Source organism: Hermetia illucens, chromosome 3 (genome assembly GCF_905115235.1).
Source record: "Hermetia illucens chromosome 3, iHerIll2.2.curated.20191125, whole genome shotgun sequence".
NCBI lineage: Eukaryota > Metazoa > Arthropoda > Insecta > Diptera > Stratiomyidae > Hermetia > Hermetia illucens.
In genome coordinates, this window is record NC_051851.1 from 59,847,221 (window position 1) to 59,872,802 (window position 25,582).

Genomic DNA, 25,582 nt, shown 5'->3' on the forward strand with positions numbered 1-25,582 from the left:
AAATGTTTCTATTCAACTACTGCCAACAACTCCCGTTGTATGACACAATAGTTCCTTGGTTTCCCCACGACTTTGCTAAAATATAACTTTCTCTTATCCATCAATAACCTGTGACAAAACTCCCCCAATTCCGTAATTGCTTGCATCTGCGTCCAACACGAACTTCTCTAGCGGAGTAAGGTATGCCAGAATCGGTGCACTACAAAGTCTTTCTTTCAGTTGCAAGAATGATTTCTCTTACTCTTTACCATTCGGTAATGGCAATGTTATGCAACTTTTCTGCACACTGGTTTGTTTGGGTGAGCATACTATCTACGGCTGTGAATACGTCTGTTGAAAAAAATATGAAGGAATATTTTGGATTTTTAGCCATATACGAATGGAAAAATGTGCATAGAAAGTTTCTCACATAAGATGCACACAAAACTTATATACCCGAAGCTGGTTCTGTGAAATTTGTTTATTTTTATGGTTTTATAGCATTTTCCATCACTCTTGAAAGAACTTCGGGCGACAGGTTCTCGCATTTTTAGTTTGAGGCTTTTTGACGTAAACCCGCACCTTAAAAAAAAACATAAAAAGAAGTCCGGAGCGGTTAAATGATGGTGATCTAGCCGCCAGTGCAATCACTAAAACGAGAGATCAAGCGACCCGGAAATGCGTCCTTCAGAATATCGGTTATGGCTTGAGCAATGTGCGCCATTGCAATGTGAAGAAAAAAATCAGTAATCATAGCTCTTTAGCGTGCGCCGTCCACAGCGCGAACACAACCAACGAATTGTTGCACAAAAAATGGAAACAAGTATTCCACGTTCTTGCGGAGTAAACCGATTCATGACTTGTCGATTTGTACTGTGCACTTGTTTCCTTCACAAATGTCAAAACCGAATTGACAATTGGCACCATTTGCAAAAGTTGTAGCGTTCTCCAATAGAGTGATTACTTTTATCAGGCTACAAGATAACGTAAAAATTGCCGACGGATAGCTGCGGATGGTAAAGTTATACGATATTTATTTTGTGAATAAGGCCACAAAAGAAAAAATTACCGAATTTTGTCTCAAACGCAATAAAGTGATCCCTATCTTCGCCGATCCGTTTCCAAATTTTTGTAGTCGCCCACATCGCCAGGGAAAAAAGCACAGAGTCACGAAAGCGAACCCTGATGACGTCGGGGGTCGAGGCTCTCCACCCCTGCGGGTAAATGCAGACGCGTTGCGCAGACGATAGCAAGCGACCATCCAGTGATGGCCTCACTTGAAGCCGATACCATTGCCTCGCTTATTTTGCACATACAAGAAATAGATCCTAGACCAGCTGCTGATCACGATACGTTCGATCTGCTTAGATGCACCGTTGCCGGTCAATTGAAATCCGGTTGACTATGTACAGTGTACCGCCAATGGCGAGGTGATGGAAGTCCAAAAACGCCCCACTATTGTTATTACTCTCCCCAAAACCGCATTTCCCCATCACACGTCCGATCAAGGTATTATCAGGGACCACCTTGTCATGTAAATCATCCATCAATTCTGTTTGTTATTGGTCCCCAGGTGGTCTTCAGTTACACATTATCGTTAGGAGCCGATCGTTTAAATCCTTGAATAAAATATTTGCTATCACATGGCGATTTTTTTCGCCAGATATGCAGTTATAAAATTGGTAACTTCTATTTCACTTTTGAAACTCCTTTTATCACGGCGTATGTTAGGTTATTCTTCTCATGCTTCGTCACAGTAACGAATTTTCAATTTGCTGGCTTCTAGTCCAGAAAACTATGCTTCGCATCAGCGTCAATCTAACACCAGATTCGCCTTTACTACCGCCAAGCTGACCTCACTTTATTCAGGCTCGAAATTTTAATCCAATTCTACCCCAATATTAATAATAATCGTACCAAGGGAAGTTGCACTGTGTCCTAAAAGAACTATTATGCATATGTATATTGTAGCCGTTCAACCCTATAACCGACAGGAATTTTCGTATGTTTCTTACTTTCACATATTTTGCTCAATGGAAACATACACCATGGATCTCCAATACAGATTCCTTTTTTTCGTACGTCCCACGATGTGCCGTACGTCCTAGCACCATATCAACCTGTACTCATCACAGATGCATACTCCAAGAATCTATTTCTCCCTAGACATTTGTTTCTAAGCCTGTTCACAAGCCAGACTATCTTCAGCTTCCCTGCTATTACCAGTTTGAACGGAGCCAGTAGGAACGCTATATCGTTCTACGTTCTTTCATAAACCTTTCTCATGCCATTTATGCCTCTTTGGCTTACTTAGAACGGCCTTCTTCGTGAACTCATGTATGGAACTTATTTAATCCATCGTATCTTCCAGTGAATTCGTCAGTGCCAACCAGGGGTCTACCTATATTCATTGCCCAATGACGGGATTAGACACAGAAATCACTCTTAAAAATCCTGATCTTAAGGAGGTTATCCCGGGTGAAGGTGGTTTTTTTGGCTTTTTTTAGAAATTTTTTGTGAAGAACTGTGTAAAGATATAAATACGAATTTATTAATATCTTAAGCGTGCATAGTAATTTTTTCAGCCGGATCGGATAGTTTGTTATTGAAATACAGAGCAATTTATACACCCATCTCCAAAAAAAGGGTGTTTTTCTGCTGCCACGCTAGAGGGCGCTGCGATCATTTTAAAGAAGAAAAAAAAGGATTATTAAAAAATATTAAAAACTAAATTTTTGGTGTCTTGTTCAACTTTTTTTTTAATTTTAGTGTTTTTTACGGCTTCTTCAATGAATAAAAAAAAACTACTGAATGAATCGCAATTATCCTAGTTTGCGGACGTAGAAATATGTTCTGAATAAGTCGTGAAAATTTTAGAGAATTTGGTTGGATAAATTTTGCGCTATGGCAGCCGATTTTCAATATGCAGTTTCGAGAAAAACGCATTTAAAAAGTAGAATGCGATTTTTAGCCATAAAACCTTAACTGACCATTAATCTACTATACCTAGTCCATAAACGTTAGGTTTCTTCAAGAAACACATGTACGGCCTTGGCTTCAATTCTTGTCCTTTTAGCGAAGTAATTCGAAAGTCATTCGGACCGATAAATTCGGGATTTATTACGACTATCGACAAAAATCTAGCATGTGACTTATCACGTGTTTAACACTGTAATTTCCGAACGACTCCGAATATCAAAAAATCACTTTACCCATATATTCTACACTATATCCAGATACAATATATGCCAAAAAAAATCGATTCCGCGGATTCGACACACGGGATGACCCCTTTAAATAGATCTAACGTGAAACTAAATTCTACCTCTGGACGATCTCTTGTTAGATTAAGTACTACAACAGCGAGGTCCCTCGCTATTAAAATACTATGGATCCTGGATATCGACGACCAAGGGCAGATCCACCACTGGCACTGCATTTAACTCATTTCTTCTTCGTTTGAGTTTCCTTTCCATAGTCGTTTTCTGTCAGCATACACCTTCTTCATCATCCGTGGTAGTCAACCCTTCCCTTATCGAAAAGACACGCCTGATAGGAGGAGATCTGTCAACTCTCCATAGATGCTTTTTTTACTTTCTTACCTGTAACAGCCCTTAAATCGGCTCCCTTCTACACTATTGGTTCATGAGCAACAGCGCAGACATACTGTCAGTTTCACTACTTTTATTTTTATTAACTTCCTAAAACATTTTTATAAACGTTATTACCATAAACACTGCTGGACGGGATATCTAATGTTTTGTTAATACCCCCCTGGCTGAATTCGAGCAACACGTTCGGACCCCTTAGTGTTTGCTTCCTTGCTTCACGTATCAATACAACTGGACTCCTCAACTGATGTACTTTACGATCAACCAATCACCGAATACCAGACGAACCGATTTTGCTACTGCTCGTAACAAAAACACTGAATTCCATTGCTACGGATCTGAAATAAAATTTCATTTTAGTTCTTTTAAATTCAGAACCTAGCAATGAGGACTGTCGGTCTCAATTGAGTCCTCCCAACGTTTTCTAATTTTGCCTTTGGTTCATTGTATCATAGAACTTTACGAAGTTGTGTTTTTGCATCGAGGAGGAAGCGCCATCCGCGTTAATTTAAAGAGCAGCGTTGCAGTTTTGCAACACGCCACCGATTTTCCAATCTACCCTACTTGGAAAGTCCACAGCAAAGTTTCTGATGAAGTTCTGCTTTCGTATGGCGTAGTCCGTGGGGAGTGCTCAGAGTTCCCGAGGTACTTCGTCTGGATGTGACTATGACTGTAGGTCTTCGTTATCCAGCACCCGGACTCACGTAGCCGATCGACACTGCACACTATAGAGTATTTAACGGGGAGGTGTTAAGGAAGAAAGTATAAAAATAACATTCATTGAGAGCATCTACCGAGTAGGACTGCAGAGCCCCGGTAGCACCCTCACAAACGGTTCTCTGAATCCTATTAAGCTTCGTTCTACTATATCTCAGCTCAGCGTCTGCCACCCCAGAATAAAACCGTACGTTAGGATGGGACGTATCACGATTGTGTACATCTAGAGAAGCATCCTGGCACGGAGGCCCTTTTTCCTCGCAAACGTCCTCTTGCGGACATAGGAAACTATACAGACCTTCCTAGCCCTCAATTTTATATACAGCAGTTCCCCAGTTCTCGATACTAAGAATCCCATTGTCGGTTAGTAGGGTGATATCAAGGACTTCCTCCAAACCATCACAGTTCTCCGATCTGTTGCACACCGATGGCTTTGTGTTAAAAAAAATCAAATATTGACTCACCTTTTCCGTGGATTTTCGAGCTGTCCAAAGCATTTGTCTTACGTTTCCCTCGCAGCCGGTTGGCCTTCTTTATTGCGATTTTAGACGTCAGATGTTCCAGTTCTTCTGACGGAGCTAATCGGTCGTATGCCATGTAATGTGAAGAAATATATCGTCCGCAGAAAAGCGTGCGGACTCTTCCTGTCAAGTATGCATGCTCTAGTTCTGCCCCATTCAGTGTATTTTGGGAGGTGGAATAAATTATAACATTTAGTTGTAGCCCTTTGATGATTCGCGCTCTACCAATCTACTGCTCCTGTGTTAGCGTGGCAAATTAACTGAGTCCCACTTCGACTGCTGCAGATTTATCTGCCCGTCCTCGTCGGACCGCCGATGTTCATCTTCTCCAAACGCCGATTGGTGGCGTCCATTGGACCCAAGTGGTCTTTCGGTTTCGTGGAGCAGAACACCTACACCTTTGCATTCCTGACCCCGAATCGCACTTTGTAATCCATCTTTTCTAGTGCCTCCAGTCGCTCTTTATTTATATGGAGCAGAAAAGGTTGACTAACCGCATAGGGTGCCTTCTTCTTGATAATCACGGAGTCCTCCATGGGAATCCTGGGGTTTCGAAGGCACAGGAATTGGACGAGCTTGTTCCGATTCATCCATCTTCGGTAACCAGATGCAAACGTCCGGTTTCCTGGGCATCTCATTTGAGATGACTTTGAGTTTGACGCCCTCCCAGGAGTCGCTAATCTTAGCGACTTACGGAGTCCTCGAAGAATTGGACCTCGCATACTATAACGTGAAACCCACGAGCCACCTGAGACGAATCGAAGCAGGGGATGAACAGGGTTTCACAGTTGATGTCTCGTTGGCCAGCTATTGCTTCTTACTTAACGTTCTAGCCCATCGGTATTTGATCGCACACGGTCTCTCATTGATTGGTTTAAAGTATATTACAAGTGAGTAAAGGTCTTATCAGCAAAGCCACCCCAAATTTTCTCTTTCCCCTAGACTCCCGCTTTTAAAGATTGTGTACGATTTCATATCCCTAATCTCTTGTCTAATATTGGTAGACCAGTAGCTTCCTCCAAACCCCAAAGCTGCTGCTTTGTACTGATGAAGGGGATAAGTTGCTCCCGAAATATATATCTACATTGAAAAATAAAAATTGTAGTTTGGAGAAAGCTATCAAGTCTATCAATTTTAGGCTAGACTACAAATTGCAGACAGTATCTAATCTCTCCTGCCTAATAATATCCTTTTCTGGATTGCCACGATATACAGTTTCCTGCTCGAGAAGGGTTTTTAGTGTTCAAGATGTGTGCAACACATGAATATTCTGCAAACTTGCTTCTGCTTGTTCATCAATGAACAATTATTATCACTAACTTCTGCATACGGGAGAATACCGTCAATAAAAATAATTCCTAGAGAAAACGCCCCTTTATTCTTGCTATCTAACACCACCCTAGTTTTCGAGTTCGAAAAGGCATTAATCGATAATCTGGAAACCTTGACCATGGCAACTGGAAAACCGAAGGTGTCGAAATAAATAAGAAAGAAAGCGGTAAAATGTTCCCACAGTTTACTTCCGTTCCTATTATCTTAGTAAATATCCAAACTTCCACAAATCGCTAATTAAAGTTCAACGAACTTGGGTAACTAAGTCAGGACGAACAAAGGCTAAGCATGAATCTGACCCGCAATGAGAAAACCGGGGAAAGTCGATAATGCTTAGGATGAGGAAAACAGTAATTTGAACAAATTTCGAAGAATAATGACCATCGGGAAACGGATAACCCTTGGAGACTTTTAAAGGAAATCCAAAAAGGAAACCTCTAAAGCAAAAATGGCGATGTAATTATTCAAGCCCAGTAAGTAGAGCTTGCCAGGATTCCAGTTCTGTTAAGGAAGACTTTGAAAGTGATACTAATTGCGGTGTAAGTTCATTGAGTAGATTAGCTAGTAAGACATGAATTGAAGCTCGAATTCAGATTTCGTTCTCAGATAATCATGAAGATATTATTGGTATTTAATTGAGTAATTAATTAACTAAATTTAAGGGGCTTATCTGCATGAAGAAATTCGCGAAAAGGTTTTCAGGCTTATTTCAAAGGAAAATATCATTTTAAGCGAGTGGAATACTAACTCAAATTAACATAGGTTACTCCACGTATTTGAAGTGTAAGCTTTACCATGACGAATAGCGCCCTAATTTCCCCATTAGCTAACCAACTATTGGCCAATTAGATTAATTTTGTTTCCATGTTTGTATTATCTCCAAGCACCCTGAGAACCACAATTAAGGTGTAAAATCAAGTTTGAAATCGTTTAAAATTTATCGTCCATGTTTACAAGAATACCAGGTCAAACTTTACCAATGCTGCTTACGAAACTAAGAAGGATCTGAAAGCAGACCCTGATGATAACGAAATTCCCTCTATAAGCTATTTTCATACAACATAATCCAGTTTTCACTTTACAAAATAGAAATTCAAGGCTCCCGGACATTTCCCAACATGTGTGCAAGCAAGTTTGGACAGAATACGGCAATTGAATTTATAGGGGATACATTTTACCAGCCGTAACAAGGATTCAGACCGCCACAATCGGGTTTGCACACTTGCTTGGAGTGAATTTTCATTAACAATACTCTTAGAATTCCAAACTGAGTAATAACAGCACTCGATCCATTGGAAAGGATCCGTTGAAAGCTTTATAGGACAATAACAACGAAATTTATTGTTTCGCCGGGGGCAGCAAACTAGTTATCTATTATTATTTAGTGGCCTTAACATGTGCACACTTACCCTACTATCAACTCTTTCAACCCATTCCAATGAAGGTTATATCCTGATTGAGGAGACTAAGGTACACATGAGCTTGCTTCTGGGGATTATGAGTTTCCTGCATCTTATTCTCGTATGAGTGAGTGCTTTGAAGTGGATAGATTGATATATGTGGCTAACTACCATTCCTGCTTAGAAGGCAGGAAAATTTCCGGCTTGGGAACTATTCGGTTAATATGTTGACGCAAGTCTGAAAGTAAAACCCCAAGTGACACATAACAAATAATAAATAATATGAAACAATAATGACAATCCTGAGTGATATCTATCAAATAAACAACAAAACAGCAAGACATGCCTAACCTCAATCAATATCAAAAAGATATATATATATTGTAGGACAAACGGTTTCGTCACTTATCCTAAACAATTAATTTAGCTTTAGCCAGCTCAGGCTCAAACTATCGGTTTCTACTGGATATAATTCGCACCCTTGGCGTGTTTTCCTAAACATATAAATGGAGCGTTTTCCATCCGATGCCACTCACGGTCACGCTGCTCCCAGGGCAGAGGTGAGGCAACGTCTGAAGAGTTGCCTCTGCCCTGGACGAAACCGTTTGTCCTACAATTTTTAATGCTTGGGTGCCATGCCCCAAACGAGGGATCCGCGGACCAAATAAACGTGGGAGTAAGTTGCTCTCCATTTGGTCCGGTCCAACAACAAGTGGTTGTGGACTTAGGATCCCTCACTTATCCTAAACAATTAATTTAGATATATATATAGTTTTGAGAAAAGCTACGCAAAGCTACCTCGATAATTAACATCCCTTTCAAAGTTCCCTTGCTTTTAGAAAGTTTCGTAGTATCTCAGTCAAGGGCAAGGGAGAGCTAGAAAACAAAACAAAGTGGACCAAAGTAGCAAGCAGAAAGGCGGCTAAAGAGGGTAAAGCTAAAGGACGCCTTGAAACCCTTATGTATTTGTGTGTATGTAAGGCGAAGGTGGGGCAAAGTTTCTGAGCACTCAGACCCTAGTGGTCCTTTGTACTCAATTTCCCCTCTAACGAAATATTCCGGATTCGTTTATGAATCGCGGGATGTTAGTGAATATGATGCTACCCGTTGTAGTTGGAGAACATCAGCACCAAAAATCTTATGTCTAATGCGTCCATAAGCGGAGCGCTCATATAGTAGATGTTCCGTGAATCCCGCTTCCTCATTACAGGATGGACATCTATCATCTTGGAGAATTCCCCTATTCTGAACATATGTCCAGCTAGGGCATATGTTCAAAAGTCTTCCTGCTTTTCGACATGATAACTTTGCATATGTTTGTTTGGTTCTGACAGGAAAAGTTTCATATGTTTAGCAGCATTAAGGTTCTACCACCTGCTGCCAGTTTTTGATACCAGCATTAGCCGATACTACTGACGCCCCAATCGTTCATTCCGGTCCAGGTATGGTGGTCATTGAACCTTCTTTTGCTAAAGCATCCGAGATGTCATTTCCGGTCACCACAATGACCGGGTCCCAAAGCCGTAAATCTATAAGTAGAGTTCAATTGATTTCTACATTCCTGAACCATTTTTGTAGTGATCAAAGGACTGCTCAGTGCCCTCACCTTGAGTATCGCACGTTCTGTATTTTATACACCGTTCCTGGATCTCGACCAAAAACTACTAAAGCCACGTCAACAGCATAAGCTTCAGTGTATATTGGCAGATTTTGCTGAACGCATAGTAGTGAGTCGATCAATAAACTCCACAGAAGTGATAATAGCACACCCCTTTGAAGGCGCCGTCTTTCTATTACAGTCGATACGCATGCAATGGTCAGAATAAATTCTAAATAACAGCTGTCTGAGAGTGAATCTCTTACCACTCTAACAACTTTGAAGTACAGATTATCAGGTCAATTACTTTTTTAGCACCCCGAACGTAGGGGCGCACCCTACATTACCCTACTTCTCCAAACTGGAATTGCATTTGTTACTCCCCCAACCCCAACCTATCAAGATTTCAACACTACTTGATTCCGCATACACTTCCAGATCCCTTATTCTTACGTATGTGAGAAGGTAAGCATAGGCAACTATGACGTTTCTGTTCTTATTATTAATCTGAAGAGAAGAAAATTGTCTCAGCACGATTGCCTCTAATAATTTTAACATCAGGACGCAGGCTTTCGGTCTTGAGGACCTCTCATCGAAGAAAATTCTAGCCTCTTTACTGATCAAGTACCATAGATTTTTTAAAAATGAACCCAAGGCTGATTATGTTTGTAGATATAAGTTAAATATAATGAATTAAAAGAGCAGAGTGGGTTAATTAGAGACAACCCTAATATATTTATTGCAGACACATATCTATCTTTCGACAGCTTCCTCAGTGCATCTAATGTAAAAACTGCCGCTAACTGAAAAGTATGCTGTGTCCAATGCGAATTTACTGGATTACCAGCTTGTCCACAGAAAGTTCCATTCCACACCTGGTGACAGAGCATGTGCTCATTCCCTAGAATCTTCGCCTTCATTCGCAACTCTAGTAAGGATGGAAATCCAGCCGGTACAAAGAGTCATCTATTTAGGGCTGGATCTCGACTCGGAAATAACAGGGAAAAATCATACCCTGGAACACAAGACAACGGACTCATTGGATATACACATTCGTAATCAAGCCCATTTTGATGTGTGACCTGGAAGCTGCTGGACCAGCAGCGATGAGTACTACGCCGACGGCGTCACTCGCAATTACCTTAAAAGTACACCTTATTGCTTCGGGAGTGAAATGAAAAACAGTTAATGATGTATATAACATAGACTTGATACCATTGCCACGTGAAAAAGTGGAAAATAATACAGTCAAGTGTCTTCTCGAGAAACCCACACTCCTCCACTACTATTCTGTGCCATGTGAATCTCGGATGATTCACTTGTCGGCCACTCTGCCAAAGAGGGTGCAACAATGAATTCATCGCTCTTTCTTTAAATGTGACCTATGTACTGCCACTTCCACTTACCCATCAGCCCACCCGTGCATCAGGCTCAGCTCATCATTCGTGACTTTCTCAAGCTAGAGCCCTCCCCTGAGTCGTCAGGGACAGGTGTTCAGGAAAGCTTGAAACTTACGAGTGCCAGTGGTAATCACTTTTCATGTACGAATAAAGCTCCCATAAAAAACCCAAAAGAAAACATTGACGCAGGATAATCTTAATTTGATTTTGACATTGAGATAGACAAAATAGCGAGGATGGATCTAGCGCTGTTAATGCCACCACCAGGAGAAACAACGCGTCCGAGATATATTGGGTTGGGGGAAAAGTAATGTCGTATTTGTGATCGAATTTTACCGCTTTATTTAACATACTTAGAATTATCCCATTTGAGTCAAATATGCGCCGTTTTGTTCGCAAACTTGTTGCCATTTAGAAGGCAACTCCATTATCCCCCTCTTATAAGACCCTCCCTCCTTATTTGAAAAAAACTGAGACAGACAGTTTTCGCAGACCTATTTTGAGTCGGACTTAGTAGCGCCAAGAGCGTTTTGCATGGACCAGAAGAGATGGTAATCACTTGGTGCCAGATCTGGACTATACGGTGGATGCGATAGGACATCCCATCCGAACTCCCGTAGCTTCTGGCGGCTCATCAAAAATGTGTGAGGCGACCGTTGTCCTGGTGGAACAGAACACCATTCCTATTGACCAATCCTGGCCGCTTCTAGTCAATCGCCTGCTTCAAACGGTCGAGTTGCTCACAGTAGAGGACCGAATTGAGGGTCTGGCCATAGTTGACCAGCTCATAGTGGATGACTCCCTTCCAATCCCACCAAACACACAGCAAAAACCTTCCTGGCCGTTAATCCGGGCTTAGCGATAGTTTGGGCCGGCTCGCCGCGCTTCGACCAGGATCTTTCTCACTTGAGATTTTCGTACGTGATCCACTTTTCATCACCAGTCACCATCCGCTTCGAAAATGGGTCGAATTCGCTCCGTTTCAGCAGTGCATCTCTTTTTCCGGCAACTCGTGTGGCACCCAAACATCCAGTCTTTTCGGAATCCAATCTCCTGCAAATGATTCCAAACGGTTTTATGGTCCTTACCCAATTCCTGGCCAATCGAGCGAATGCTCACATGCCGGTCTACTTAGATGATTTCGACGATTTTATCGGTTTCTATGACGACTGGCCTACCAGTACGGGGTGTATCTTCGACATCCACTACACCAGAACGAAATCGATCGAACCAACGCTGTGCTGTGCGAATCGTTACAGTATCGGACGCATAAACTTCACAAATTTTTTTGGCCACCTCTGTTGTATTTTTACCTCTCAGGTAGTAAAAATGTAAAATATGACGAATTTCTTCCTTGGTGGACGCCATCTTTGACGCGCTATAACTTGAGACTGAAACATACGATCATAAAACCGTCAAAGAGACACCTGTAGTCCAGATTGTCGTATCGCTTATAGTATGACCCGATATACAACACAAGATATGTTTAAGTGTCGCCATCTATTGACAAAATACGATATTACTTTTTCCCCAACCTGCCCATTAATGGAGATAACCCCAGAAACTGGGTTCCTTGGTTTTGTTGGTGTTTAACTTCAGTCCGACTCTATTTACGTCTCTTTCCAAATTCACAGTTATTTAGCTAGTGAGAGAGCAAACAGATGCAATTATCGTAGTCTATTGAAACCCTTCCCATCCTACGAAAATATAATATCGGTGGCAATATACAACCTTCCGGAACTCCATTTTGGCCTTAAAAATTCCTCCTCACCATTTTGCGCCATCATGAGATGTGAACTCCGCATATTATTGCAGAATTCGCAGGGTAGTGATCGGAAACTAAACTGCTCGTTATCGATCAAGTTTTCGATATGTTCCTTGATGCGTTCCAGGATTATTTTAGCTATTATCTTTGCGATGGCAAGGAGCATGCAAATACCCATCACCATCATCTCCTTTTTACACTCTCTGAGAAAGGTCCCTGATTTTCAAGATTTCTTTATAGAGGGAAGTAGCAGTGATAAATACCTCTGCAAAGAAACCGTAAAGCCCAGCGGTTTTACTCCATTTGAGTGCATTGATAAAACGATTTCATTCCTATTTGAAGGAGCAATTTGTAACTGCGAAGAATCTAAACCAAAATTTCTAAGATTGTCCATCCATTAAACGATATTTGGCCAAGATGCATCGCTTTAAATGACCATCACATATACCCATTATGCATAAATTCCATCTGAACCTCATTTAAGTTTATCTGAAAATAGCAATTACAGAAAAAGTCAGAAGCTGTTTTTCATTTTTCTATTATATCGATCTCTCAAATCCTAAGTACCTGAATTGAAATTTCTCTTAATAATCCTCTTTAAATTGTCCTTAAGCTAATCTCAAAATCAATATATCTATACCATACCCACGCTTTTTTTATTGAATTCAATCTGAGTTAATTCTATTCCTTTTTATCTCTCTTCACAGCTATTAAACGTTCATCCTGGTGCTCGGATAAGTTCCCAACGCGAACTACAGCAAACGCCTCTACTACGTAATCAAGATTTCAAAAAAATACTCCAGAAAACCATTAGGCCACCATTTAAGCCACCCGAAGACCATCTCAATTGTGATCCCTGTTTAGAATTAGAAGAGATGATAGTGGAGACGAAACCATTACACAAAAAGAAAAAACGCTTAGCCAAGCAACGTTCAGCACGACGTGATAGCGATCCGGATAGCGGTAGCAATATCATCAAGGAATTTATAATTTACAATAGATATAAGGAGCTTAAGCGTAAGGCAATGGAATTGAAAGAGATCGAATGGCAACGTGAACTTGACAGTGCAATGGCCAATTCGGAAGTCAATAATCTAGTTCCCATTAAGGAGATAGAAAAGCGAACGTCTACATCCGCAGCGTCGGCAGGAAAGCCAGGATGCTCATCAAAAGACGTGCACGACAGTATTGAGTACATTGATCGAACGCCATCGCCTAGGGCATCGAGGAATACAATTCATGAGGATGAGGAGAGATGAAGTCGAAGCCATTATCCTGGATTATAGTTAGAAGTTAGTTAGTAGCTCTTCAATGTATATTATTCCTCGTAAAACTCCTTTCCTTCTATCCTTGCCACGGACAATGCACAGTCAGTTTTATATACCATAGAACATCTAATTGGCCACAGCACGGAATTCGTTCAGGATTCTTGTAGGGTGGCACGGCATTTACGTCATTTTCCATTTGTTATTTTGACTCTGCATTCATGGACTCTTGTTTGAGTGGGGAAAGGCTTGCGTTTATATAAGCAATATTACTTAGCTACGACCTCCATTAAAATAACATGCACAAGTTGTTAGACGGTAATCCTTACCAAAACCCAAGCTATGTGTTTACCTGACATGCAAGCTGAATACGGAGAAGGTCCTCTTACCCTCTAAAATATGGAAACCACCTAACCGATTCCCGAAAAAGTCCTGCGAGTACAACGCTTTTGTTGAATGTCCCAAGAAGGAAAACCGCCAATCGTACGGCCACGTTGGTTAAAGAAGCTAGTGAAGCTTCGCCACCCTGTACATAAAATAGCTTATCTCGTGCAATTACCGGATTCCTAACCCGAAATACATATGTAGACCATAAACCTTGCCAACATACTTTTTAAGAAATTTGTTTACATCAGCACAACGCATAGGAACGCCCGCCGCACAGCCATGAAAACTATAATATATTCGACAACCACGCCAACATCGTGAATACGATAAACTTATCCCATTCAACGTCTCCAGCCAGTACTCCACTCCATCATTATCCTTACCGTAGCATATGTGGATAACATACTAAGTCCTACTACTGTCGTACTACAACAGTAACTTCCAGACTCTTCATGATTCTCTCGTTTATACGCGACTTTCCCAATAATTTTCCCGGAATTTTTATCGATTGCGAACTTGATTATATAGTCAGTCGACTCCTCTAGTTAATGGCTCCTTCCTGATTTTATTTGATAGCAGGGAAAGATGTTGAATGGAGGCGTGTTGAACAGTAACAAGCGGAAAGACGATACAGCGCTTTTATTATATTTTCCTGCCTTTTTTCATAGTTTGTTTTATGGGCTTGGCTTTGAATCTGAGTCTTAGAGCCCTGTAATATGAAATTGGTAATTACTCAGAAGAATAGTTGCTTAGTCAGCGAAAAACTTTCCATTCAAGAAGGACACATTCGCTGAATGTAGAAAATTTTCCTTTTTAACTTGTCGCTAATTATGTGAAAGCAAGAAGCATTGAATTAAAAGATAAATTTCTTTAACTCAGAAACCTTCTAAATGTTTTAAAATTTCTTCTTAGACGGATGATGATGGTCAGGCCATAGTGGTTGTAAAGCGGTCAAGCGCTTCAGAGGAAGTGCTGATGGACCTGGATACTCTATCGCTATATTCCAATTGTGAATTTAACTGCGCCCTTATACTCGGCAACAGCCAATTCCGAGTGGTCTTTTAGTGACCACCAGGCCATTATGAAATCCACATTTTTAGCTCTATCACAAATAGAACACGCAAAATTTATAAAGCTTAGAGGAAAAATTAAAAATGATATTTCCAGCAAACATGTCCTGCAACCAATTGGATAAGGCTCAAACCAACTTCATCATTTAAAAAATTTGAAAATCATGAACGACAATATTTGGCCCACTTCTTGAATAAAAGTAAGTACCAAACAACTTGACTTACCAATAGGGCTGTACCCCAATGACAACATTCAAAACCAATTTCTACCTATCCTTATTGTGTTAGAAAGGAAATTCCTTCAATTCATCGTGCAGGAGTAGGTTCATTGGTTCCTATATTTTTTCTTCAAATACCATTGACGCGGAAATAAGAATGCGGTTCCATCAAATTCAATAAAAGTCATTTACTTCTAAAAGGAGCAGAGGTAAAGCAATCTGATTTGCTCGATGACCTTTTGCCATCTTCCAGAGAGCTTAATCAATGCCCTCGCCTGCCTTTATTGGCGTAAAACTCCAAAAAGAGGCTGATTTAGCATCTTATTTGAACTGAGCGTTCCTCCGTTCAAGTGGAAATCTGATAGCCCCACAAGGGCAGAATTATAAATTCGAGTGTGCCTCCCACATCCAGGTAAACCTACATCAAAATTAATTGTTACAAACAGCTAAGTAGGGCATGATATGTTGTTAAATTACTTGAGATTGATTATTAAAGTATTTACATCTATTTCTAACCTAGAAAGTATCCCAAAGACATCCTTGGTTGCATAATGCTAAAATGTTTAGACACACCAAATTATACTGTGTACTTCCAGGGGTATGGGTCATATGCGGTGACCTCCATCCCACAGCTAAATGTCCATTAGACAAGGAAGATTCGTCTGCCAAAAATGCGATAACTACTATAACAACCACATTGAGATGTCCTTTGTACGTTGAAGTGAGTCAAAGATCCCCATCAACCAAAAGACCCTCAACAGACGATCTAACCCTAAACGCTGATCCCCCAAATGATATTAGCCAACATAAAATTAAATGATCAACAGCGCAATCGACATCATCCTTATATTGGAAGCTCTCACCGACAAATATAATTCTGAAGGAAGGTTATGGAATTCAGGTTGAGGAATCCTCATTAAATATCGTATAAAGCATTACGTCATGGAATATTTTGCAAGTAGAATGAGATGATCCTGTCGCAATTTCTGCTGGATACTGGCCTCTGAGATTTACCATCTATACAAAACAGTTAGTAAGCTTTTCAACACACTTGGTAGAAAATTTATTGTAGCCGGGGACTTCAATGCCAAACCCACGAATTGAGGCTCGAGACTGATCTCACCTAAAATCAAAACCCTCCGGCCTGCCATATCGACGAACTGTTAATTCGATGTATTATCGAGCGGCCATCCAACCTACCGCGGTGAAATACCTGACCTTATCGATTTTGGCGAGAAATATGAAAAGAAACCAACTATCTGTGCAACCTTGCTTTGATCTATGTTCCAAAATTTGCCGGATCTCATAGCTTTTTCAAATCTTCAAACAATTTCTACTAGGTCTACCAAACTAATGGCAAAGCATGCTGATTGGCTTAAGAACCGGAAATGCATCTATTTGGATTTAAGAGCAAATGTGTCTTTAAAATCAAGCCTCAAAGTCGACCAGACTGTAGTATACATTATTTCACCGAAGTATTAACATCAACTACCCTGCATATAACACCGAAAACTCCGTGTACCATTTCAAATCATCCGAAGTGTTCAAAAATAATAGACCAGCTTATAAGAAAATGAATCTCGTAGCAGCTAATAAGAAGCTATAAGAAGCAATGAAAAAGGAGAAACATAATGATCTAAAGTTTTTCCTTGAACATCTGACACCTTTTCCGACCACGAATTATTCTCTTTGGAAAGTGGTGGAAAAGCTAAACAGGCCAATCCTGCGCGAATCTCTAATGCGATTATCGAACGGCAGCTGGGCGGGAGTGATGCGGAGAAAGGTTCAACTTTTGCTCAACACTTGAGAGGCTTTTTACAACCAAACATAGAACTAATGGAGGAAGAATTAGCACTTTCGATTCCCAAAGATGCACACCAATTGATTCGTTTCAAAGTTTCCGAAGTCCTAAAATTCTCGCAAGACCACATTGATCCCAAAAGGGCTCCTGGTTCCGATCTTATTACGGGCAAAATGATCAAAAAACTGTAAAGATCTTCAATCATACAACCGACACACATATTTAATGGTATCTTACGCTGCTTACTTTTCCAAATGTGGGAAATTGTTGGAAACAACGATGATTCCGCTGAAAGGTGTCACGTTCTATAGACCGATAAGCCTGCTTCCTTTACTATCAAAGCTACCCGAGAAACTCTTACTATCCAAGCTACAAGACACTTAGACAAAAAATAAATTATTCCTTCACCAGTTCGGATTCAGAATAAAACATGGAACTGTTGAACAAGTTCATCGGTAAGCCTCCAATATAAGCTGTACTTTGAAAGGTAGAAAGTACTGCTCGGCCATATTCCTTCACATTGCACAAGTATGTGACCAGGTCTGGCATGAAATCCTCATCTACAAAATCATGGGGAAAGCTTTACCTACGAATACCCATAAAATGCTCGAGTCGTATCTGATTAACAGAAGATTTGTTCTTACAAAAACAACACTTTCACCTCAATAGAAACTAACATCAAAGCGGGGGTTTCCCAAGTTAGTCTACTCGGCCCTCGGCAGATTTGGACTTTTTTAACTTCGATGACGATATGGCGATACTCTGCAGGCATTCTGATCCTAGTGTTGCATCTCGAGGCCTCGAGAATCATATGAAAAAGGTTGAGCAATGATTAGTCCGCTGAAGAATCAAAGTATGGGAAACAAACTGTAGTCATATCACTTTCACATTGAAGAAATGAACATTAAAAAAAGTCAGGTCAGCTGAAGTGAACATATGCACCTTGAAAAACTTGCTACACATCGAAATGGTTTAGTTTTAGTCCCACTCTCACCAGTGAGATTTGAACCGCAACTTTCCGTACGACAGCCTAATACTCCAACCACTGAACCATCTGGAAGACTACATCTAGACCGTTTAATTATCATAGTTTAATCTGGTGCCCGCTTGGCATCGACCTTCTGATTTGTCTGAAGAAAAGATGGCCGCATTCAACCTTTTATGGAGCCTCATGAACCTAATTTATGCTTAAATTGCCGCTTTCGAATTGTAAACATCGGGAACAGGTTGATTCTTTGCTTACTTACTTCTTGGATTCTACTTGATTCCCTCGAGTACACCCAGAAGGTCGTCTGTATTCTTCACCAAAAAAATTGGTATTAGTCCTTTCTTTCCATTTTTTTCTGGAATTCGCTTATGAAAGTTTGGCTTAGTATGATAGTTGCGAAGGGGTATTTTCCATTACCACTCCGGAAGTTATCCATAACTTTCTATATTCCCAAGTTATTTAGCGGAAAGAGTGAATTGCAGAAGGACCTTTTCCGAAATAAAAAAATGAACTAATCTCAGATATCTGAAAGTGCTGACTTAATAAATGTGAAGTGTTCATTAGAAAAATAATTAAATTCATCAGAAAAGCCTAAAACAATAGTTCAAGTTGAAAGTAGCATGCTAATTATATTAGTATTATCGTGGGTCCATTCTTTTGTGGAAATCAAGCATCCTTCGGTGGATTATCGGCAAACCTTATTAAAATCGGTTTACTGTCTGTCTGCCTTTGTGTCGGTCACACCTTTTATCTCAGAAACGGTTGCTCTTATTGACACGAAATTTGCTAGAAAGGTGGGACCTATGAATCCCATTGCACACAGTGAGTAACATAGTTTTACGTTTGAACACCACTAAATATAGTAACGATACCTGACGCAGACCTTGTTATAATACACAGAATTTGCAGCACCCGACTTTGCCTAGGCAGTTAGATACGCTGCCATCTTTGGGGGTAATGTAAGGACGTATTGTGGCCGCCAGCGTCAACCACACGCAAAGTTATCATGCATAACTTTGCTCTATGAGCTGGTCTTGACACACCACCCTAGGGAAAGTTGTGTCACACTGGGACAATCGTTTCCCCTAGCAGCGCTCACATCTCAATCTAGTGAGAAAATAGTTGGGGTTGCACACCCAGAATGTTTCTCTGAAACGTGGCTGTTGTGGAGGAAAAAGAAAGAAGAAAGATTGTGGTACAACCTCCATATTGCTGTTGAGCCTTCACCTTAATAGAGTTTTTTTCATCAGGTAAAATATATCGTAGTTAAACAATAACAAATCTGGACTAAATTATGGATATTCTATCTGACACCAATGAATTGCTTCCAATTTGGTTTGAGCCAGGTGCGCTGCATGAGGATGTGGATTTTTGTGGAGGAGGAATCAACTAAAAGAATACCAGTTGACTCGAAAAACATGGTGACAAAATCTTTCCCTAAAGTCAATCGCCTTTTACGGTTCATTAATATCCTCCAGTTGTCACTCTTTGCTCAATTGAAACTATGCAACTCAGAAAGTCTCCTCATTCGTCACCCAGACAATTCAAAATATTCTGATTGATCTCCAAACGAAAACTGCCTGACCAAAGGAAAACATTCAAACCTGAGATCTTTGAAAAATCAAGAAGCACAATTTCTTGCTTATCACTCCTGTGAAACTGACTCCAAACTGAATTTTTGTGGAAAAACAGCCGAGGAAAATCAGGGATTTCCTACTAAGCTTATTAACAAATTTCTGTTGAATTGATCTTCCCCATACTGCTTGTCTGTCCGTCTGCCTGTCAGTCAATGAGTTCCCCTGAGAGAGAGACCCCTTACATGCAAAAAAAGAGGGATGGGGGGGGGGGGGGGGGGGGGGTTGTAACATTTTTTTCACCGAATATAGTTATGTAAGGTACCAAATGACAAGCCTCGATTAGTACTTTCCCAATCAGGTCTTAGTTTTGAATCCAGTTACGAAACCGAGGAGTGAGGGGACCATAAAAGGGTCACTTAAATTAAGGGGTCATTCTCAGACTCTCAACTACCCAAACAAAAAATTTAAAAAAATCATAAACATGCGATATAAAGGTAATAATAGTATATTAACACGATATATTTTTAAAATTTACTTCGAAACCACGTGCTCCCGTGTGGGGATCAAACGAAAGGTATCGATTAGTACTTTCCAAGCAAATTTTAGTTTTTACTTAAATTGGACCCATACCCACTTTTGGAAACTACACAATCCAAAGATCTCAAAAATTCGGATGATACGTTTATATGAAATCTAAACCCCAAAATACCTCCCTATCCTTAAGTTTATCCAAATAGTACCACATTGTAATAGATAGAGAACAGTATCGCACATAATCCTTTTTCGTAGAAATCCAGCTACTAGCTACTACTAATTGTGGCAGTTCAACCTTATCAATTTCGTGCAAATTTATTGTATTTTAAGCGATACAAATAACATCCTTACATCATAATTGACGCAAATAATCAACATACAAGTGAAATTCTGAAATCCCCTATGTGAAGAAGCTACTTTTCCCCTTCTCGTCCCTGTCTCCCGGTCTGTCATACTTACTTTTCTCAGAAACGTCTACTTCCATTGATACGAAATTTGATAGGACAGTAGGAAATCTGAAGTCTCGCCCATGTAGTAAGAAACATCGCCTTACGTTGACTTTAAGGGTTGATTCCCATACATGCGAAAGGTAGTTGTAATTTTTTTTTTCGCTGAATATAGTCAGAGGTGTCAAATAAAAGGTCTCGATTAATACTTTCCAAAGCTGGTCTACGTTCAGCCATTTGATTCAAAAGGAGTGCCTGGGTTGGAAAGTCATATTTTTTTCCAAAAACCCGTTCTCAGAAGCTACCCCAACGGCTGCTATTACACGGTGTCTCCAAAATGCCTCCCATACCGATATCGGCTCAAATAAGGTTAATAATAGTATACTGTTGCAATTTTCAGAAATTGTTCGGGAAATCTCCTTAGGTTCAACCTAAAGTCCCTGCAGTAATATACTACCAAATTTGACTAAATTTTAAAGCATCCCCCGCAACCCAAACAGTGCGAAGAAGAATTATCAATTAATAAAAATTACTCGCTATACCAAAAAATGGTGGCCATGTCTTTGAGGCCGCCTTCCCCACTTCGAATTTCTTTGGTGTCTCTTCTCCCCTTTTTATCCACTGGATAGAATCAATCGTTCAAATGACTTTGATATAACTCCAAAAAATTTTAATAACACTCCAATCATCGAGCGGTTTGAATTTTCACTATCTGTGACTGAAATTAATTTTTTTCATGTGGAAATATTCATATAAAATCTCCCCAAATTGTTCTTTGCTTATCTGTCTGACATCTGCCACAACTTAATCATTACTAATTTTTCGAGTTACGTATGGGGGCGGGTTCCTCTTCACAGGTCCCTCTTCCTTATTAAAATAGAGTTTTTGTGATGCGGTAGGGACGCTTTATTTTATTTGTCCAATAACAGCATACTCTTCAAAGCCATTAAGTAACTCTTCCTTTGTAATGAGTCAAGAAAAATGTTGGTAACGTTTTTATAAAACCAAATATAAGCTGTTTTAATCGATTCTTCAAAACTCCAAAATCAAACTCGATGAAAAACGTCTCCTTTAACTTTATAGTTAAGTTAGTTCACCATAAACACCATGAATTTTTTGCGAACCTGTGAAATGTTATTACTTTGGTTGAAGCAATATTGTAATATGAACTACCATTTGACGCACGGTATAATAAGCCCTGAAAATGGTAATGCTACCAAAGTTATGCGGCTCTAAAGCCATATATTTGAAAAAATGATACAAACATGATGGGTGTTCCAATTGTCTTAGCACCCTTACACATAGATATTTACTTTTGCCATTTACCCCTTGGTGAGGTATGGCGCGTCAACCACACCAACGCGCTATTGTTCGCGATTACCTAGAATAGGCTTCAGTTCCTCCAACGATTTCCCGACACAACCGCGCTCCTTCTCTATTATTCTTCACCAAGTGCCCTTCGGCCATCCAGGGACAGTAAATTCCACTGCATGGTATAGCCAGCAATATAATTAACGCCTGTACTTAATGTGTGACCTATCCACCGCCACTTCCACCTTCTGATCATAATGCGTACGAGGTGTAGACAAAAGCTTGGAGCTTTTAAGTATGTTTATCCCATATAGTAACACAGAAAAAACATTAGCACAGAACAATCTCAATTTGATCTTGGTGTTGAGATAATTGCATTTCCAGATTTTAAGCAAGGCAGCAAAATCGAATGCAGCATTTTATTGCGTCGGGCAACATCCAGTTCGGTGCCACCTTCGGAAGAAACCACGCTTCCGATATATACAAATCAATTGACTTCTTCGATGCTCTGCCCCTTAATGCAGATAGGGAAACTGTGATGACCTGTGAGACGGAGAGCCATGGTTTTATTAGTATTTATATTCAATCCAACTCTACTCACCTCTCTTCCCAAATCCAGAGCCATTTGGCCAAAGTCCATGACCCGGTGGAAGAGCAAACAGTTGTCATCAGCGTAGTCGTGATGTTTGAGGAAAGATGTCATAGTGCATTGAAGTCATCCACGTCCTCTGGACAAGACAGAGCATGAATAACCTCACCGATAACAAGAAGAGATTATATTGTTGGTAAGATGCAACCCTGGCAATAGCATTGTGTACCGTAAACGGTTAAGTTACCTTGTAACTCACCTCCGCTAAGCATCTTTTGGTCCATAGGTTGTTTAAACCTTGTTAGTACGATTTATAATTACCATCCTCGATACTTATCACGTCTCCTACTTTGCCAACTCTCCATTCTTCTTACGATTCAAACAATCTCAGTGGTCGCTTAAAGAGGTATAACAGAAAGGTTAAACTACTTTTGAGCGGCATTCGGGAGAACTTTAAGACCTTCGATTGCCTCTATCCATTTGGTCCGGGCCTTAGGAATCCTTCGATTCTCGAACAAAATTCTATTATTTAGTGTGTTCTATGCTTGTTACAAATAAAAAAAATTACAAATGGAAAGCTATCATAAACATCAGTTAGGCGTGACATTCTTAAACTAACTCTTTCAGCAGAAAGTGACGCTATTTCTTTTAATCATCATTAGTTTCAGCATTCAGATAAGAACACACCCGTGCCCCGAGCATATTTATCAAACTCTACTTTGAATCAATTAACGTACACCAACATTCAATTGTATGCCAAAACAATTTCTCTGGTTTCAGATTTTCCTAAGCCTCCATTGAAACTAATAAAGGAATAAGCGAATTATGTTAGCTTATATAAAACATTTCAACAGCCACTGTTCCCACGTATTTTCCACAAAAGCCTTCTCTATCTTTCCCGCTAGGAAAATGCACAAAAAATAATCGTGCGATGGCAGAATAAAAGGCGCCCACTGGGAACCCGGACGACGGCATCCAGCCTGTAAATTAACATCGTTAACTGATTTATTTTCATAATTCAGGCCCCAAAAAAAGTTTCCTCCTAACTAATCTCTGTTTGAATGAGCGGAAAGGGCGCCTACAATCGGAAGGCATAGAACAAGGCAAAAAATGTCTCCTTTCCGTACTGGCATTCCGATTAGAATTGCTAGCATTCAAAAATGATGTGGGGATGTGTTCTGAAGAGGATATCTACGTCATCAGCAGAAGAAGCAGCATTTCCATGGTTTCGGTTAATTTAAGATGAAACGTGGGGACTGTTTGAATAAGTTAAGAGCATCAAAAACGCGTACTAAGGAAAAAATGAAGCAGTTCCTTGCTTCACTGGAGGATCCTCACAACTTCTTTTCTGCTATATGTGTGCGCTCTTAATCGAATCTGCATGCATCCATCCTAGAAATTCAGTTATCATTTTTAAATCTCCCGCTATGAAGGCTATCAATTATTCAAATGGTTTGAGAGCGTAACAAGATTTTATGGAAATTCTATTTGCTGGCACTCTCATTTGCCTGTCGAGGCAAAAAATAGCTGAAATACGACGTCCCTCTTTCTTCCGCTTTTTTCTTCTTAGCAACCGCAAGAAATTATGTGGGAGCAGATGTTCAAAGTAGAACAGCATTATCATGGAGTAATATTTTCACTAATCAGCAGAATGATGAAATCTTTTCGTTAGCTAATCTGAAGATAAAGTGGAAAGTAGCTACAGAAGAGATGGTGTATACATATGTTTATTGATATCATTTTTACCCATATATCCTATGTACACATGCAGATGCGTTCCTTGGATTGCAAAATTGTTATTCCAGGAATATTTTCTGCATTTTATGTGGAAATAAAAGAAAATACTCGTTTGTTAAGGTTTTATGTAAAACAAAACCTTATTAAAATCGGTTTACTGTCTGTCTGTCCATCTGTCTATCTGTCAGTCTGTCTGTCTGTCCGACACAAGCATTTTTCTCGGAGACGGTTATAGCGATTGACACCAAATTTGGTGGAAACGTGGGAGCTGTGAACGCTCACGCATACAATGAGTTACATCCTTTTATGTCGAATTTAAGGCAGGGAGGGGGTCCCCATACATGCAAAAGGAGGTTATAAATTTTTTTTTCATCAAAAATATAGTCATTGGGGTATCAAATAAAAGGCCTCGATTAGTACTTTACGAACCCAATCTTAGTTTTGAAATTTGTTAGAAACGTGAGGAGTGCAGGGGGTCCAAAGTGATGATTTCTTTAACTGATCCATTCTCAGAAACTACCCAACCGAAAAATCTGAAAAAAATCGGCCACTATACGGTGCCGGCTCCGAAATACCCTCCATACCGATACCTTTTCAGATAAAGTTAATGATAGTATATTACTATAATTTTTAGTAATTGGCTGAACAACCCCCCTAAGTTCATCCTAGCAACACAAAATTTTGCAGCAATGTAAGCTATAACATGATCCTACCAAGTTTGGTGAAAATCGCACTATCACTAACTAAGTTATAATAGGTCAAAATTATCGCCTCTTTGCAAATTCAAGACTTTGAACGTCAGTATTATGTCAAAGTAGATATTTTCACATAATATATGCATATATAACATGTTACGTACTAATGAGACAAATGCACACTCACCTTTCATATCTGAAGCGTCCAACTTCCGGTTTCCCGACTTCTTTTATTGTTGAAAAGGGGGAAAGCTTTAAAAAAAACTAGAGCGGACGCGCCAAAGTGTGGGATTTTTACTCACTAAAACCGCCTTCGAAACCCCTGTCCTGTTAAATCATAACGAAATATTACATCAAGAGGGGAAGCTGGTTCACTGGAGATCCTTTCTTCTACACGCGGCACTCGTAACCGCACTTTCCTTTTCTCTTCCGATTTTCTCAGATACGATCGCATCCCAACCATCCTGACATGTCAGCACCACCTTTTCTGTGCCTCGCCTTCACTCTTCCCTTAGTTTTTCGAATCTCGGGCAATAGAAAAATACGTGCTCTGGGACTCTATCGTTGTGTGAACAATCGAGTGAGGTGTACGGTTTAAACCTATACTGGTACTGACGATATCCCCATTCCCCGTAAGAATAA

General features: G+C 40.1%; 1 protein-coding gene across 2 annotated transcripts in view; it reads left to right on the top strand.

Moving 5' to 3' along the window:
* Positions 1–19,876, top strand: part of LOC119651996 (serine/threonine-protein kinase 32A) — a 394,508-nt gene extending 374,632 nt beyond the window's left edge. For both annotated transcript variants that reach the window (XM_038055918.1, XM_038055919.1), the window contains one exon: positions 13,030–19,876. In XM_038055918.1, coding sequence (XP_037911846.1) covers positions 13,030–13,581 — 552 coding nt within the window. In that variant the 3' untranslated portion in view covers positions 13,582–19,876. The remainder of the gene's footprint in view (positions 1–13,029) is intronic.
* Positions 19,877–25,582: the final 5,706 nt, after the last annotated feature.